The sequence below is a fragment of the Apodemus sylvaticus genome, chromosome 5 (genome assembly GCF_947179515.1).
Source record: "Apodemus sylvaticus chromosome 5, mApoSyl1.1, whole genome shotgun sequence".
Lineage (NCBI taxonomy): Eukaryota > Metazoa > Chordata > Mammalia > Rodentia > Muridae > Apodemus > Apodemus sylvaticus.
In genome coordinates, this window is record NC_067476.1 from 66,457,583 (window position 1) to 66,474,019 (window position 16,437).

Consider the following 16,437-nt stretch of genomic DNA (forward strand, 5'->3'; position numbering starts at 1 on the left):
TGAAATATCATATGGTATTTCATTAATATACATAATTAATAAATGCTAATAAGACCAAAATGAAAGAGTAAAAAAAGAAAAGATTTGCCAAAAGGGCTCAAGATGAATCTAGCTAGTTTGATAAAGAAAAGTTAGACATCACAGTCCAGAAAAATCAGAATTATTATCAATAAGTCTTATTTTAATCAGATTAGTCTTTATTTTTGTCCTGTCTTAATAGTCTAATAAATGGTTCTCAAATAAACTGTCCTCCTGTTCTTTGAGAATCAATCTCACTTTCATGGGACAGCCAAGCCTAAAGTACTATGTATTGTTAAGTGTAGAGTTAGGTCTTATTACATTGTATCTGCTAGTATTTTGGTATAGCTTACAGCATCCATGAAAAATAGTTAATTTTTGTGTAGAAATGTGAATATAACCATTTAAATATCTTTTATTTTTGCTTTTGGAGACCTAAAGAAAAATAAATGGCATTTTTCCAGATATCACCATCAGTTATTTTAATTTCTGAAGTCATTTATAGAGTGCTTTTGTTTCTGAAACGATCAATGACCTTTGATATTCAAAGTAAAGAATGAAAGATTTTAAATTAAAAGGGAATACACAGTTTCATAAAGATAGAGACATTAGGTTGAAAATGTAAGTGATATGCACTATTATCTATTTAGTGTCTGACATCTCTGGGTAACATGTGGATAATTTGGCATTTGTAACAGTGAGACTAATTCAGTATTTGTACATTTCAAAATAAATGATGTTTATAGACCAGTGTTTTTACTTTCCAGCTTGTAGAATGACAAATAACGGAGAAAATATTTAGTGAAAATTTTATCTGTAATTTAATATTTTCACAGAAAGCACGATAAATACCCAAAATAATGGATGAAGAAAATGTTACTCGAGTGACAGAGTTTATCCTTTTAGGATTCACAGGAGATGTGGTGTTACAGAAGATACTCTTTGTCATCTTCCTCACCATTTACATCATCAGTCTGCTAGGAAATATTACCCTGATTTCTCTCATCTGTGCTGATTCACGACTCCATACACCCATGTATTTCTTCATTGGAAACCTGTCATTCCTGGATCTCTGGTATTCTTCTGTCTATGCCCCCAAAATCCTCATAACATGCATCACTGAAGATAAAAGCATCTCCTTTGCTGGATGCCTGGCTCAGTTCTTCTTCTCTGCTGGGCTGGCCTACAGTGAATGCTACCTATTGGCTGCCATGGCTTATGATCGTTATGTGGCCATCTCCAACCCCTTGCTTTACTCCCAGGCTATGTCCCCAAGGTTATGTGCCAGTCTTGTTGCAGCATCCTACCTTGGCGGCTTTGCAAACTCCACCATTATCACCAGTGAGACATTTACCCTGAGCTTCTGTCGAGACAATATAATTGATGACTTCTTCTGTGACCTGCCTCCTCTCGTGAAGTTGGCATGTGATGTGAAAGAGAGCTACCAGGCTGTGCTCTATTTCATATTGGCTTCTAATGTCATCACACCCACTGTGCTTATTTTGGCCTCCTACCTCTTCATCATTGCAGCCATCCTGAAGATCCGCTCCACCCAGGGCCGCCTCAAGGCCTTCTCCACATGTGGTTCCCACCTGACAGCTGTCACTTTGTACTATGGTTCAATTCTTTTCATTTATTCCAGGCCAAGCACAAGTTATTCCCTGGAGAGGGACAAAGTGGTGTCAGTGTTCTATACTGTAGTGATTCCAATGCTGAACCCTTTAATCTACAGTGTACGAAATAAAGATGTCAAGGATGCCTTCAGGAAAATGTTAAACACAGTCAAGTTGTCATGAAGAATAAAACAGGCAAAGTAATTTAAAAATGTTTATCTTCATGTAATAGTTCTTAGCTGGTGTTATCAGAAATAAATATACTAGGGATATAAAGGTAATCTCTTAGTGTGTATACTGAGGTCTGGGTTTTCTTTATGTTAAACTGTATTTCTTGAGACAATGAGATACTATTAACATTTTTGTACAATTAAAACAATTCTCTTCCACACCTAATAGCTTATCACTTTCAATTATTTTTATTTTTCATATTTTAATAATTATTCAAATGCATGTGTGGAATAAATTGTCATCATATTCAACACTTTAATGGCAAAAATATATTTGTGTTTGTTTATTTATTCTCTATGTGTGTGTGTGTGTGTGTGTGTAAGTTTCAGTGGTACAAAAATGCCAAGGTGTACAGATGGAGGTCAAGGTACAAACTCTGTTTCCATCTTTTTTGAAATAGGTTTTCTCTGATGCTCATTGCTGTGCAAAACAGACTGTAAGTGTTTAAGTATTCCCAGCAGCTGACTTTAACATAGGAACAGAAATATATGCAACATGTATTTAGGTTTATGTGAGATTTGAGAATTTACTTTCAGATCCTATTTACTTACCCAATTTTCTTGATAATCTTATTTATTATTTAATTATCACACTAAGTATTAGGCTTTATTGTGACATTTTCTATCAAAATTTGTTTTTCCTTGATTCTCTTTTTCCCCTTCTCCCCACCCCTCTGACACCTCTTGTGTTCTTCCCTAAAGATTCTTGTTCACCGTCATCCTTAGTGCGTTCTTTCCTTCCTCCATACCTCTACTCTATCTTGTCCTTCCCTTCTGATTTCAAAGCCTATTCTCATGCTTGTGTGTGTGTGTGTGTGTGTGTGTGTGTGTGTGTGTAGGAATGAATACTGTCACAGGAAGCTTGAATTCATAAATGAGAGAACATGTAATATTTATTTTTCTGAGGTAAGATTACTTCATATCGAATAATACTTTCTTAATGCATCCAATTTTCTGTAGATTCCACTTTTCCTCACAACTAAACAGAAGGTTTTTGCACACACACACACACACACACATACACACCTATACACATGGATATAAACATGCTGATAAAAGACAATAATAAATCTAGCCCTGATAACAATTTGAAATTCATTTGATGTTTGCATTAAGTCATCTTGTGTTATAATTATACAGCAAAATCTTAATAAGACAGAATAAGTGAGGTGCTTTTGACTTCATTGTCTCTGCTATGTTGTGCAGTTCTAACTAGTAGAGTGATTTACTTTCAAACTCCTGAACTCATATTTGGAACCAGATAGATAGTCTTTCCAAAGATATTTCTTTCTTTTATAATGTTAAAATATATTTATTTATTCATTTTACATCTATGTATGCAGCCTATATATGATTATGCATGCCACATATGTACAGGAGCCTATGAAGAACAGAATATAGCATCAAATCCAATGGGTTTGTAGAGGCCAAAAAATAGTTATAACTTTATGAGAAGCTGCAAGTATGAGGCAGAAAATTTTGTATAATATTTAGTGGCCCATTTTTTCTTTTCTTTTTTATTAATTATTTTATTTACAATTTCAAATGTTGTCACCCTTCCCAGCATCCCCTCCACAAACTCCCCAATCCCTCCCCTTCCCTGTTGCTTCTAAGAGGGTGCATTCTCATCCACCCACCCACTCTTGCTTCACTCCATAGCATATCCCCTTTCACTCATGTACCAAGCCTCCACAGGACCATATGTATTCTCTCCCACTGGTGCCAGATAAGGCAGCCCTTACATATATAGCAGGAGCCACAACCACCTCATGTACACTTTTTGGTTGGTAGTTTAGTCCCTCGGAACTCTGAGGGAGTTGTTATTGATACTGTTCTTCCTCTGGGGTTACAATCCCCTTCAGCCCCTTCAGTCCTTCCACTAACTCTTCCATAGGGATCCCCTGCCTCAATCCAATCGTTGACTGCCTATAAGTATCTACATCTCTCTTAGTCAGGTGCTGACAAAGCCTCTCACAAAGCAGACATACCAGGCTCCTGTCTGCAAGCACATCTTGGCATCAGCAATGGTGTTGGGATTTGGTGTCTACACATGGCCTGAACCCCAAGGTTGGGTGGTCTCTGGATGGCCTTTCCGTCAGTCTTTGCTCCAATTTTTGTCCCTGAATTTCCTTTAGTCAGGAGCAATACCTGTTTAAAATTTTTGAGATAGCCAGGTGCCCCATCCCTCAACTGACAGTTATGCCTATCTACTGGAGGTGGTCTCTTCAGGTTCTATTTCCACGTTTTTGGCACTTTAACTAAAGTCATCCTCATTGGATCCTGGGATCCTCTCACATCTCTGGCATTTGGGACCTTTCATTGGTTCTCCTGGTGGTCTGCATGTAGAAGAATGCAAATTGATCCATTTTCATCTCCATATACAAAGCTCAAATCCAAGTCAATCAAGGACCTCCACATAAAACCAGATCTTACAGAATTTAACACTGAATCTAACAGAAGAGAGAGTGGGAAAGAACCTCCAACACCTTGGCATGGGGGAAAATTTCCTGAACAGATCATCAATGGCTCATACTCTAAGATAAACGATTGACAAATGGGACCTCATGAAACTTAAAAGCTTCTGTAGGGCAAAGGACACTGTCAATAGGACAAAATGGCAACCTACAGATTGGGAAAAGTTTTTTACCAACCCTATACTCAATAGAGGGCTAATATACAAAATATACAAAGAACTTAAGACATTAGACTCCAGAAAATCAAGTAACCCAATTAAAAAATGGGGAATAGAGTTAAACAGAGAATTCTCAACTAAGGAATTTCAAATGCCCAATAAGCCCTTAAGGAAAGTGAAGCAGTATAGAGCAAAATCAGAACAGGGAAGTGGGAAGGGTTGGGTGGGAAAACAGGGGGAGGGAAGGGGACTGATGGGACTTTCGGGGAGTGGAGGTCCAGAAAAGGGGAAATCATTTGAAATGTAAATAAATATATCAATAAATTAAAAAAATTAAAAAAGAAAGAACTATTCAACATCCTTAGTCATCATCAAGGAAATGCAAATCAAAATGACCCTGAGATTCTACCTTACACCAGTCAGAATTGCTAAGATCAAAAACTCAGTAGATGCTGGATATGAAGAAAGAGGAATACTCCTCCATTGTTGGTGAGACTGTAAGCTGGTACAACCATTTTGGAAATCAATCTGGTGGTTCCTCAGAAAATTGGAAATAGTTCTACCTGAAGACTTAGCTATACAACTCCTATTCCCCCAAAAGGCTCCACTATATCACAAGGACACACACTCCACTATGCTCATAACAACCTTATTTTTAATAGCCAGAAGCTAGAAAGAACCCAGATATTCCTCACTGGAAGGATTGATACAGAAAATGTGGTGCATTTACACAATGGAATACTACTTAGCTATTAAAAATGAATACACCATGAATTTTGCAGGCAAATGAATGGAACTAGAAAATATCTTCCTGAGAAGTAAACCAGACCCTAAACAACATACCTAGTATATACTCACTGATAAGTGGATATTAGCCCAAAACCTCAGAATACCCAGGGTACAACTCACAGGCTTTCTATTCTACACTGTGATCTATAGCCTGAGAAACAATGGTGGCAAAAATGAAATGCTCTCAGAAATGAAATAAAGACAATACAGCAATAAGCATGAACATTATTCCTCCTGCTAGGGCTTTGAGTATATTTTCTAAATCATTCAGTCATAAGCATGCTTGTATAATTATAAATTTCACTTGAATTCAACAAGTGATCTCTGAATAATGAAATGTTGAACAAATGACTTTTAATTATTATTATTCCCCTGTTGTAACCTCATAAGTTCAATACCCCAACTCTCTAGTGGCCAAAAACAGATAGAATACCTCTATGCTGGTATGTTTTTCTAGGACCTGCTGAGATCCTTTCTGTTTTCAACTTACATTAATTTCAATAAATATGTTATTTACTGCGATTTGGGGGGAGTCACTTCAGGTGTTATCTTAGAGTTGTATGGGAAACTTGCTTGGGGCAATTTCTCTGCAGTACATTTAGACTTATTCTAAATACACTTTTGGATCAATTAAATAACACTATAGACCCCAAATTAGTATATTTAAGCATAAAAACTTTAATTAAGAAACAAATAATATTTGTACTGACTTAGGAACAAGTATTTTCAATATCATTTGCATAAATAGAAGTAAGGGTTTGCATATAAGCATTTGGGAATTTCATACATTCACTCATTGCATTTTAAACTCTACCTCTATTTTCTCCTCTTTCATTCCTCCCCTACATATAACCAACCATACTACTTTTCCCTATCCTATTCATAACCTCCTTATTTTTGTTTTAAAGTTACTGAATCTATTTAGTATTGCTTGTATGTGTTTGAATGTAGGCCTTTCTGCTGAACTATAGCGGCTTTTTAGTGGCTGTATCCCTGAAGATAACATATTCTTTCTCCCCTAGAAGTTATAATTGTCACCAACTTCTCAGCTAATGGTGAGACTTCATGATTATATCCTCTGTCCATGCTGGAGCTTTGGCTGGCAACAATTAGTAAAATAAATATATTTTGTTTATTAAAATTAAAAAAAATTAGCAAGTAATTATAGACACCACATCGGATATGTTAGCTTTCAGTTTTTCCTTCCCTTTGCGATGATGTTTGTTGACTCATAGAGACATGCTACCCCCTCTTTTTCTTTAAAAAAAATTGACATCTCATAATCATACTCATTGTTATTTAAAAATCCTTGCTAACATTTGGACAGAAGAAATTAAAAGATATATTCCCCATCTGTTTTAATTCTGTATGGTGTTTTCTTCACATCTCCATGATAGGCATTATGCAAGGACAATGAGAAGAAGAATAAAGTAAACTTCAGTATTCTATACTTTCCTATTTCATACTCATTTCAAACACCCAATCAAAACAGTTTTAATATTAACAGGAGGCTGAAATCAACACTATAGAGTATAGTTCAATCATTAGACAAAAATAAACATGAAGTGAATATGAACAAAGTTCACTATATATTTACATGTAACTAGTACAATGTAACTCATTATTACAATAAAAATTAGACTTTTTCATTTTTTTTCAATTTTTATTTTATTTTAATTTATTTACATTTCAAGTGTTATCGCCTTATCTGCTTTCTTCCTCTCCTATTTCCCATCCCCCTGCTTCTGTCAGGGTGTTCCTCCACCCACCTAATCCCCCCTCCTCGCCCTCAATTCCCCTGCACTGGGACATCTATCAAACTTTCATAGGACCAAGGACCTCTCCTCCCATTAATGCCTGACAAGGCTCTCCTCTGCTACATATGCAGCCAGAGCCTTGTGTACTCATTGGTTGATGGCTTAGTCCCAGGGAGCTCTGGGGTGCCTGGTTGTTGATATTGTTGTTCTTCCTATGGTGTTGCAAACCCCTTCAGCTCCTTCAGTCCTTTCTCTAACTCCTGCATTGGGGACTCCACACTCATTATAAGGTTGACTGTGAACATCTGACTCTGTATTTGTAAGACTCTGGCAGAGCCTCTCAGTAGACAGCTATATAAGGCTCCTTTCAGCAAGCATTTCTTAGCATCCACAATAGTGTCAGAATTTGGTGACTATTTCTGGGATGAATCCCCAGGTGGGACAAAATCTGGGTGGCCTTTCTTTCAGTCTCTGCTCTGTACTTTGTCTTCATATTTGCTCCCTTGAGTATTTTGTTTCCTTTCCTAAGAAGGACCTAAGGATCCACACTTTGCTCTTCCTTCTTCTTGAGCTTCATATGATCTGTGAATTGTATCTTGGGTATTCATAGCTTTGGGGCTAATATCTGCTTATCAATGAGTGTATACCATGTGTAAAAACCCATGTACCCTATCCAAAAATATTCAATGGGATTTCGAAAGATGGACATTTAATTTCTGATACTCAGTTTCTAACCTTGCCCTCAAGTAGTTTGTTGTCATTTAGTCCTGGCTTGCTAAGTGTGTCAGCTTAGACTTCAGAATGAGCTAACTTAAAGAGTTTTCTCAGAGCTTCCTTTACATCTTTATTCCTTAGACTGTAGATCATGGGGTTTAACATGGGGAATAACACAGTATAAAAGGTAGATACCATTTTATCCCTTTCTAAGGAGTAACTGGAACTTGGTCGAGAGTAGATGTAGAGAATAGAGCCATAGTATAAGGTCACAGAGATGAGGTGTGAGGAGCATGTGGAGAAGGCCTTGAGACGGCCCTGGGTGGATCGGATCCTCAGGATGGCAGCAATGATGAAGAGATAGGAAGTCAAGATGAGCAGAGTGGGAGAAATGACATTGGAAGATAGGAGGAAGTACAGCACAGACTGGTAACTCTCCCTGACATCACATGCCAACTTCACTAGAGGTGGGACATCACAGAAAAAATCATCAATGACATTGTCACCACAAAAGTCCAATGTGAATGTGTTGCTAGTTAATATTATTGCATTGACAAATCCTCCTGTATAGGAATATGCAACCAAACAGATGCACAACCTTCTTGACATAGCTTGAGCATAAAGCAGGGGATTAGAGATGGCAGTGTAGCGATCATAAGCCATGGCAGCCAGTAGATAGCATTCACTATAGGCCAATCCAGCAGAGAAGAAGAATTGAGACAGGCATCCAGCAAAGGAGATGCTTTTGTCTTCAGAGATGCAGGTCACTAGGATCTTTGGAGTATAGACAGAGGAATACCAGAGATCCAAAAAAGACAGATTTCCAATGAAGAAATACATGGGTGTGTGGAGCCTGGAGTCATTGCAGATCAATATGATGAGGGTGGTGTTTCCTAGCAATGTCAGGGAATATACTCCAAGGAACATGACAAACAGTATCTTCTGCATCACCGGGTCTGTTGAGAAGCCCAGCAAGATGAAGCCACTCACCGTGTGATTGCCCTTCTCCATGCCTCAAGGAGCTTGCACCCAGGACTGCAGAAGAGCTTACGTTTCTCCTCTAGTATGAAATGTCAATATTGTTTCTGATAAACTCCTGTAACATAATCATCACCAGTGTGAACTCTGTATTTCTTTTGTAGGTGATAGAAGTCTCCAAGTTTAAACATATTTTCAGTAACTATAATAAGAATGCAACTACATGGGGTGGCCCCCATTGAAATCCCAGTAGCAGAAAAATAGAAGCAGCATGTTTGGAATAAATTTGGATTTTGCCTAGGGTACCTAGTAGTTAAAGTATAACTGGATAGAATTAGTGAGATGTAGAGTATAAAGCATAAAATAATATTAACATGGAGTGGGAAGAGGGAGAAGACAGGGGTTACAAGATTTAACTGAAAGGTGGCAAATACTTGTCAAGATTCTAAATTTAAAAAAAAACAATGTCTCTTTAAATTCCAGTTGAATGTGTTTATAGGGAACTGATAAAACATATCATTTTGTGGAAATGAAAAATCTCAGCAAGCTTGGTGTCAGTGCCAGTGACCTCTACAGACATGCCAATGGTATATGTGCCTACACTATATGAACATGCCAAAAAGAAATCCACATTTATCGAAGGAGATGGAAAGATTGATCAGCAGTTAAGAACACTTGCTGATCTTCTAGATGACAAAGGTTAGATTCTCAGTCACTCACACAGTAGCTGACAACCAACTCTAACTTCAGTTCCTGGAGATTCAACACCCTCTCTGGCCTCTAATAATATTTAGTTAACAAATATACATGCAGGCAAATCACTGATATACATAAAATTACAATAACAACAAGCATGACATGATAACCTTAGAGTTCACTGCTGAGAAGCCCAACTTGGTGGTAACCAACATCTGTCTAGTTGGTCTATTCAACAAGAGAGAAATCATGCCTGAAACTGGAAACATAGCCAACTACTAAGTGCTAGTGAAGTCATGGATCTTGGAGGAAAATCTATAATTATTACTTTAACAATCTAACAAAATTCCTAGCAACAATAATTTATCTTCGTACCTAGAGATAAATGTAGTCCTTACCCCTCAGCAAGGAATCTTCTATTTGCAGCAGCAGGAGACCATGATAGAAAATAACCAAGTTGCAGATTTGTGGAGCCTTATCCCAGTGGATATACATCTAGAAGTTATTCCTATACCTACGGTTTAGAGAACATTGTAAAAGAGGAAAAGTAAAACTGTAAGAGTCAGAGGATCAGGGAATCTGCTGTGAGATTGTTTGCTAGTAATATCACAAGATATTCCCATAAAGTGTCAGTAGCGTGACTACCTAAATGTGAGCTGAACAAGGACAACAGAAATAGACATGACAACTTGAGGCCTCAAGCCTACAAAAAGAACTAGAAGCAATTAAGGTATACTGAGGGTGGAATCTCTTGCCTAGGGAAGAATAAGATAAGATATCTTGCATAGGGAAGAATATACCAGATGTCTGTTGAATAGCAAATGCTCAGCCCTGAAAACATATATAAAGTAATATTATACAGACTGGGTAATTTATAATTTGGAATATATGTATGTACAGATGTGCATGTAATGACAGTTAATAAGAACAGGTGCTATGAATTTGAATATAATACTGTAAATGAGTAAAAATGAATGTGTAAATATCCTTCATAATAGTATAACCTTCGAAAACATGAAGTATGAACTGTGTTGTTTTAATTGTGATGCTAAGGATTTCTAGTTATGATTTCAGATGACTAACCTACATTGTCCTAACCTCATTTTTCCTCTGTAATGCAGATGATAGCAATTTCTTTCTCTATAGTTACAAAAACATTTCATGTTTAAATGAAATATTGCCAATAAAGTCATCAGTACATTGTTATTCAAAAACCCTGTCATATCAAACTGTTACCAAACATATCACCAAGTTGGAATATGGTGGCATTTATTGACTTTTTATTTAAAATATTGCATTTGGTTAGATTTTTACTTGCTGTCTTCCTTCTGACCTCTTGACCTCTTCTATTCTGCATTGACATTCTTTTTTCCTGTCACTACTTCTTCTAAACTGTCATCTTCACAGTGGCCTAACTAGAGGGATTCCCCTCAATACTGATCCTTTATTCTCCCTTCTCCATTGCTCCTGAGATATTCAGAGGGCGTCTTTTTGGTTATGGGTCCTGACCTCCTTGCTTGTACAGTTATTATCTTTTCCTAAAAATTTTCTCTATTGTCAATTATATTTTTTTGTCTCTAATGGTATAAAATTCTACTTTTCTAGTCAACTATCAGCAGTTTCAAAAATGGAAATGCAAGACTGAAGATATATAAGATACTCTTTCTCCAGCACTTGCCACATAGCTTGATCAAAAGGCCATAGTATTGATTTTACCAACAAACACAAATCTAAAACAACAACAACAAAAGGAATAGGGATTTACAAAACTTACCTAGTTCTCACCAAAAACATAAGAATTTACCTCTGCCTATCTTTTACCCTGAATCTTTTATTGAAGCTTCTGGATTCCCAGAGTTATGGATTGCTGAAAGCCCTCAGGATTTCTCAGCCTGCAGGGAAGGACCCACAAGACAATTAAAACTCTATGTTGATAAATTGGATATTCTTAAATATGATGGAGAAAAAGTTATTGTTGACTATGTTGCCATGGTGAAAGATGAATCAATCATAAATTATTTTTCTATTAATTTGTGTAGATAATCTAAGAAAAATACATTTATATTTATATGCTTTACTTATTCATGTATGTAAGTATAAATATTTCAGTATACATTTTCCTTCATGTTTATATTTCTGTTTCTTGTCTCTCCAAGTATACTTTACAGTTTTCCAATATTTTTGTATCATCATGTGAACTGTAATAATTAGATTACTGGGATCTCTTACTCTCTGTCCACCTAATGCCTTTATTCAGGAGTGTCAATGTCAGAGTAAAGGGCAGACTCCTTAGTTGAATACACAGTAGAGCTGGGTGTAGTTCTCTATTTTGATAATGGCTCTGACAGCTTGGCCTCTTATAAGGCTTTCACTTTTATACTCATAACACCTTTTCCCTGTACTTTTAAATATGGAAGTCATAGGAAGTCTCAGTGGATAAGTTTCATAATCACTACAGAATTCTTTTAGAACTTGCTAAAAGATAGATAATCTTTTGTTTATTTCTAGAATTTTTTGTTTGTATTATTTTTTTATTTTTGAAAATTTCATAATGACATATGATTATATCCATCTGCCGATTTCCACCCTATACATCCTCATGCTTCTCAACATATGCCTTTCTCAACCTTTTGTCTTTTTTTATTACCCACTAAGTTAATTAATTATGTGTATATATGGATGGTTATGTAATCTTGACCTTAACATAAGAAATTTACCAGTGGGAACACCTTCAGAAAGAATGACTTTTCTCCATCTAGCATTTGTCTACTGCTGATAGCTTCTCATTACAAGTGAGAAAAGTTCATCATATATCTAAGCTGAAAGGTTGGTTGACTTAATCTTGGAAAGGTCTCATGCTAAGAACTACAACTTTTATGGGCTCAAGAGTATAATATCTTTCTCATACACAGAAGTCTCCATTTGTCATATCTGTCCATATCCTATAGCCCTTATGTTCCTTTTGCTACTTCTCCTAATACATTCCTGAGCCTTGACAGGGTAGCATTCGTTATAGATATGATATCCCATTTTCATCTGAGCACTCAGAAACTATTGAAGTTCTAAGAATAAGAGAAAATGTCTCCATAAAAGTACTTTACAAAAACTTATATACATGAATTTATTTAATTCGTCATATAATACCATCTGGTTTATAAGTGATAACATTCCTAGAGTATCCTTAGAGTTCTATAGTAATTTCAAAGTCCTCTTGATTAGAGAATAAGACTACACTTATTTGTAGTTATAAGGGAATATGCTAATTTAGTAAAGTAGTGGATGCAGATTCTCCTCCAATAACCACAAATTCATTAGTACTTATTAGTTAGATAAGTTTCCAGGACTAGGCATGTTTTATCACTTGAGCAAGTCTTACATTCAATTAGAAAGTTGTTGGTTACTGCCACGGTATGAATGCAACTCCTGTACTCTTGGGGCTATTATATCATGCTGATTAAAATATAGGATATTGGCCCAGAAGCTTGGAATACCCAAGACACAATTCACATATCAAATGATGCCCAAGAAGAAGGAAGGAGAAGCCCCCAGTCCTGGAAAGATTTGATGCAGCAGTGTAGGGGAATACCAGGATAGGGAAACTGGAGAACGTTGATTGGGGAACAAGGGGAGGGGAGAGAGGTTATAGGACTTTCAGGAAGGGGGGATCCAGGAAAGGGGAAATCATTTGAAATGTAAATAAAGAATATATCTAAGAAACAATAAAAAAATTTTGTTATGGAGCCCAGTCCCACTGGTCATATCTACAAAACACTTCCACACCTAAGGTTCAGGGAACACTGTAGAAGAGGGAGATGAATGCTTCTAAGAGCCAGGGACATATCACACAGTGTGCTGTGAGACTGTATCTTTTTAAAGCATCAGGCAGAGCTCAAGGAATCTTGTGGAAGAGTGGGGGAGAGAAGTGTACAAGTCAGAGGAAGCAAGGACACCGCAAGAACACCCACAGAGTCACCTAACCTTGGACCATCAGGGCTCTCAGAGCTTGGGTCTCGAGCTGGATCTAGAGCTCCTACACATTTGTAGCAAATGTGCAGCTTGGTGTTCATGTGGTTCCCCTAACAAGTGGAACAGGGGCTCTCTTGGTCTCTGTTCCCCACCATTGGGTCCTTGTCTTCACTACATTTGGACTGCCTGACTGGGCCTCAGTGGGAGAGAATGTACGTAGACTTGCTGGGATTAAATGCTCCATGGTGGGGTGGTACCCAAGAGGGACTCCTCTTTGAGGAGAAGATAACAGAGCATTGTGGGGGTGATTTATGAGAGTGGAACTGGGAAGAGAGGAGGAAGGGGATTGTGATCAGGACATAAAGTGAATTTAAATACATAAATAAAATTGTGATGTGGTTTATCATCAGTATAACATACACACACACACACACACACACACACACACACACACACACACATTAAATATCAGAAGTATCACCCATACAGCCTCACCAAGATAATTATCAAAACATGAACTGAACAAGGATGACACTGATGGATCTACTTAAGTAGGCAGGGAAATTTTCATAGGGTCTCATAGAACAAAGAACTATAGACTACTGAGAAACACTGGTAATGGGGAAATGAGTCTGCTTCAGAAACAACATACCAATAAAATAAATGGGCTTTTCAAGACTTTTATTTTAGTCAGGCCTTTGGTGTTTTTTTAAAGATAAATTTATGAAACTATAAAATATCATCATGCATGCTGAGTAAAATCTTTTCACGGCAGTTGCTTCTGGATCACCTTCACTCCCATCAGGTGAAATGTACCAATTGTCCCTAAGCCAGACTCATGGATCTCTGGAGTGAACTTTGAAATTGAACTTTGTTTTATCATTGGGATCACATGAAGAGGTGATAGACATTCCTTAGTCCTCCTTCGGCAAGGGAGAGAATTCTCACAACCGATAGTAAATTCATTTGCTAATATTATTATGTCTCATGGTATTAAGAAATTAAAAAAACTATTATACAGATGAAAAGATGGCTATTGTTTGTTGTAAAGATGGGTTAATGTTAAAAAAAATAAAATGGATGGATTGATATTTCCAGAAAGAGTAAGGTGAGTGAGAGGATGTCTTCATAACTGAAAAAAAAAAAAAAGAATACTAGAAAACTTTTTCTAATTGTGAAGGTTTGGGTAAGATATATAAATGCTGTGGCCATTCAGTTGTTCTGATTAAAAGATAATTTTATTTCTGGAGATAAGGCAGAAGGAGAGAGTGTAGGAAAGAATGAGCAAGAAAATAGAGTGAGATAACACTGAGCAGTTAGCACTCTAACTGCTAAATCTTTTGGGACGTAGAAAAAGATTTTAAAAAAAAGTGGCCATTAATTTGAAAGAATTTGTAGATCTATATCATGTTGTAGGTATTCCTAAGGACATGTGCTTATAAATATTAAAATATCTACATGTATAAATGAAGATGCCTACACAAATATGTGCTCAAATATATAAGTAATTATAAGCATTTATTTGAATTCACTAAAACAATACAGAATGTGAAGAGATTGCAACTGAATACAATGGGAATATACCACATAGACTACCTTTCTTATCTCATTAAATAATATTAAACCAACATCACCAACAAACTGTTGATTAATTGTCCTGCTTGTAATTTCCCTGAGCTGCAAAACCATGAGGAATTCTATGAATAAAAAAACCTCTGGGATCATATAGCTGTTATAAATATGTGGAAATAGCTGATTTGAATGCTAGAATGAGGTTTCTGCTGAAAATTTGGTAAGTTGTATTCTACATTTATCAGTGAAAAATAAATTTTGTTTTATTCCCATAATTACTAAAGAGTTATTTGCTTTATGTTATAGGTGAAAGTCTATGAAACCCCATTTTTGCCTACCCATTCATTATTGTTTAGCAAATTATGAAAATTCTGAGAGCAAAATCAAGTGTTTAACTTCTATTTGTAATAAAAAAGGCTAATGTATGTTAAGGGAAAGGAGAGAAACTTGAGCCACGTGATTCACTCCTAAGTAAAGGAGTGACCACTGAGAACTTCTCAAAGCTTTGAGCTGTTGTGAATATCTCACAAACCCTGTGGGTGAGAGATAGAAAGGGGTGTGTTGATGTCTGTCAAAACAATGAAAAGTCTCAATTATTTCAGTTCATATTTTCCCAGAATGTGAGAAGGTCAGGTGCTTTGTGAAGAAAGGTCTGATAGCAGATTGCCTTGACAGAGAGCTTTCCATGCTTTCTAGCTGAGGTTGTTTAGAAGAACATCTCTAAGAAGAAAAAAGTTAACCTCTAAAATAAAGTACTGCTAAGCCTCACTGGTCTCTATTATTGAATAAAAAAACACTGTAAATTGTGTGTGTGTGTGTGTGTGTGTGTGTGTATGCTTGTGTTGTAAATCTAAATGTTTTGTTGTAAAAATCCAATTAAGTCAGGAATCAAGAAATCTGAGCCTCAAAAATTCATAATTATTTTGAAACAAGCTCAAACTAATGGACTCAAGAAAGGTATGTATGATGCATGATCATAGGTAATTTGCATGCAAGAGGGTTTGGAGAACAGAAAAAAAGTGAAATATATAGTTTTTCAATCATTTGTGTAATATTAAGTACTCTCTATTCTTATAATTATGTTCAATCAATGCCAAATAATGTTAAATTATTCCATATAATTACTAGTCATTGGTTAATTGGATATTCTTTAAAAACATTTCTGTTTATTCTAACTATCATCTTATTTGTAACTTCTACCTTATCACATAGGGGATAGGCATTAGAGAGATACCATTCATTATTTAAAGAATTAAGTTGCTTCAAATGTTTATCAATACAACCAAATTTTTCTGATCCTCAAAGTCATACTAGGGTCTATTTTGCTTCTCAGAATTATCGTATAAACTTCAACAAAACACCTTGAGGGAATATGCATTGGTTTATTTAGCATTTATATCACTCTGACATACTTTACTCTTGTTCTTATATCAGTGGTCAGTACTGCAGGTTTTTTTTTCATAGTATCACAT

At 36.2% G+C, this 16,437-nt stretch overlaps 2 protein-coding genes across 2 annotated transcripts; one reads left to right on the plus strand and one right to left on the minus strand.

Annotated features, from left to right (window-relative positions):
• Positions 1-878: 878 nt before the first annotated feature.
• On the plus strand, positions 879-1,814 carry LOC127684238 (olfactory receptor 1013-like). The gene has a single exon (XM_052181195.1). It carries the CDS (start codon positions 879-881, stop codon positions 1,812-1,814), a length of 936 nt encoding a protein of 311 aa, XP_052037155.1.
• Positions 1,815-7,828: 6,014 nt separating this feature from the next.
• LOC127684239 (olfactory receptor 1013-like) lies at positions 7,829-8,764 on the minus strand. The gene has a single exon (XM_052181196.1). The coding sequence runs from the start codon at positions 8,762-8,764 to the stop codon at positions 7,829-7,831; it is 936 nt and encodes a 311-aa protein (XP_052037156.1).
• Positions 8,765-16,437: the final 7,673 nt, after the last annotated feature.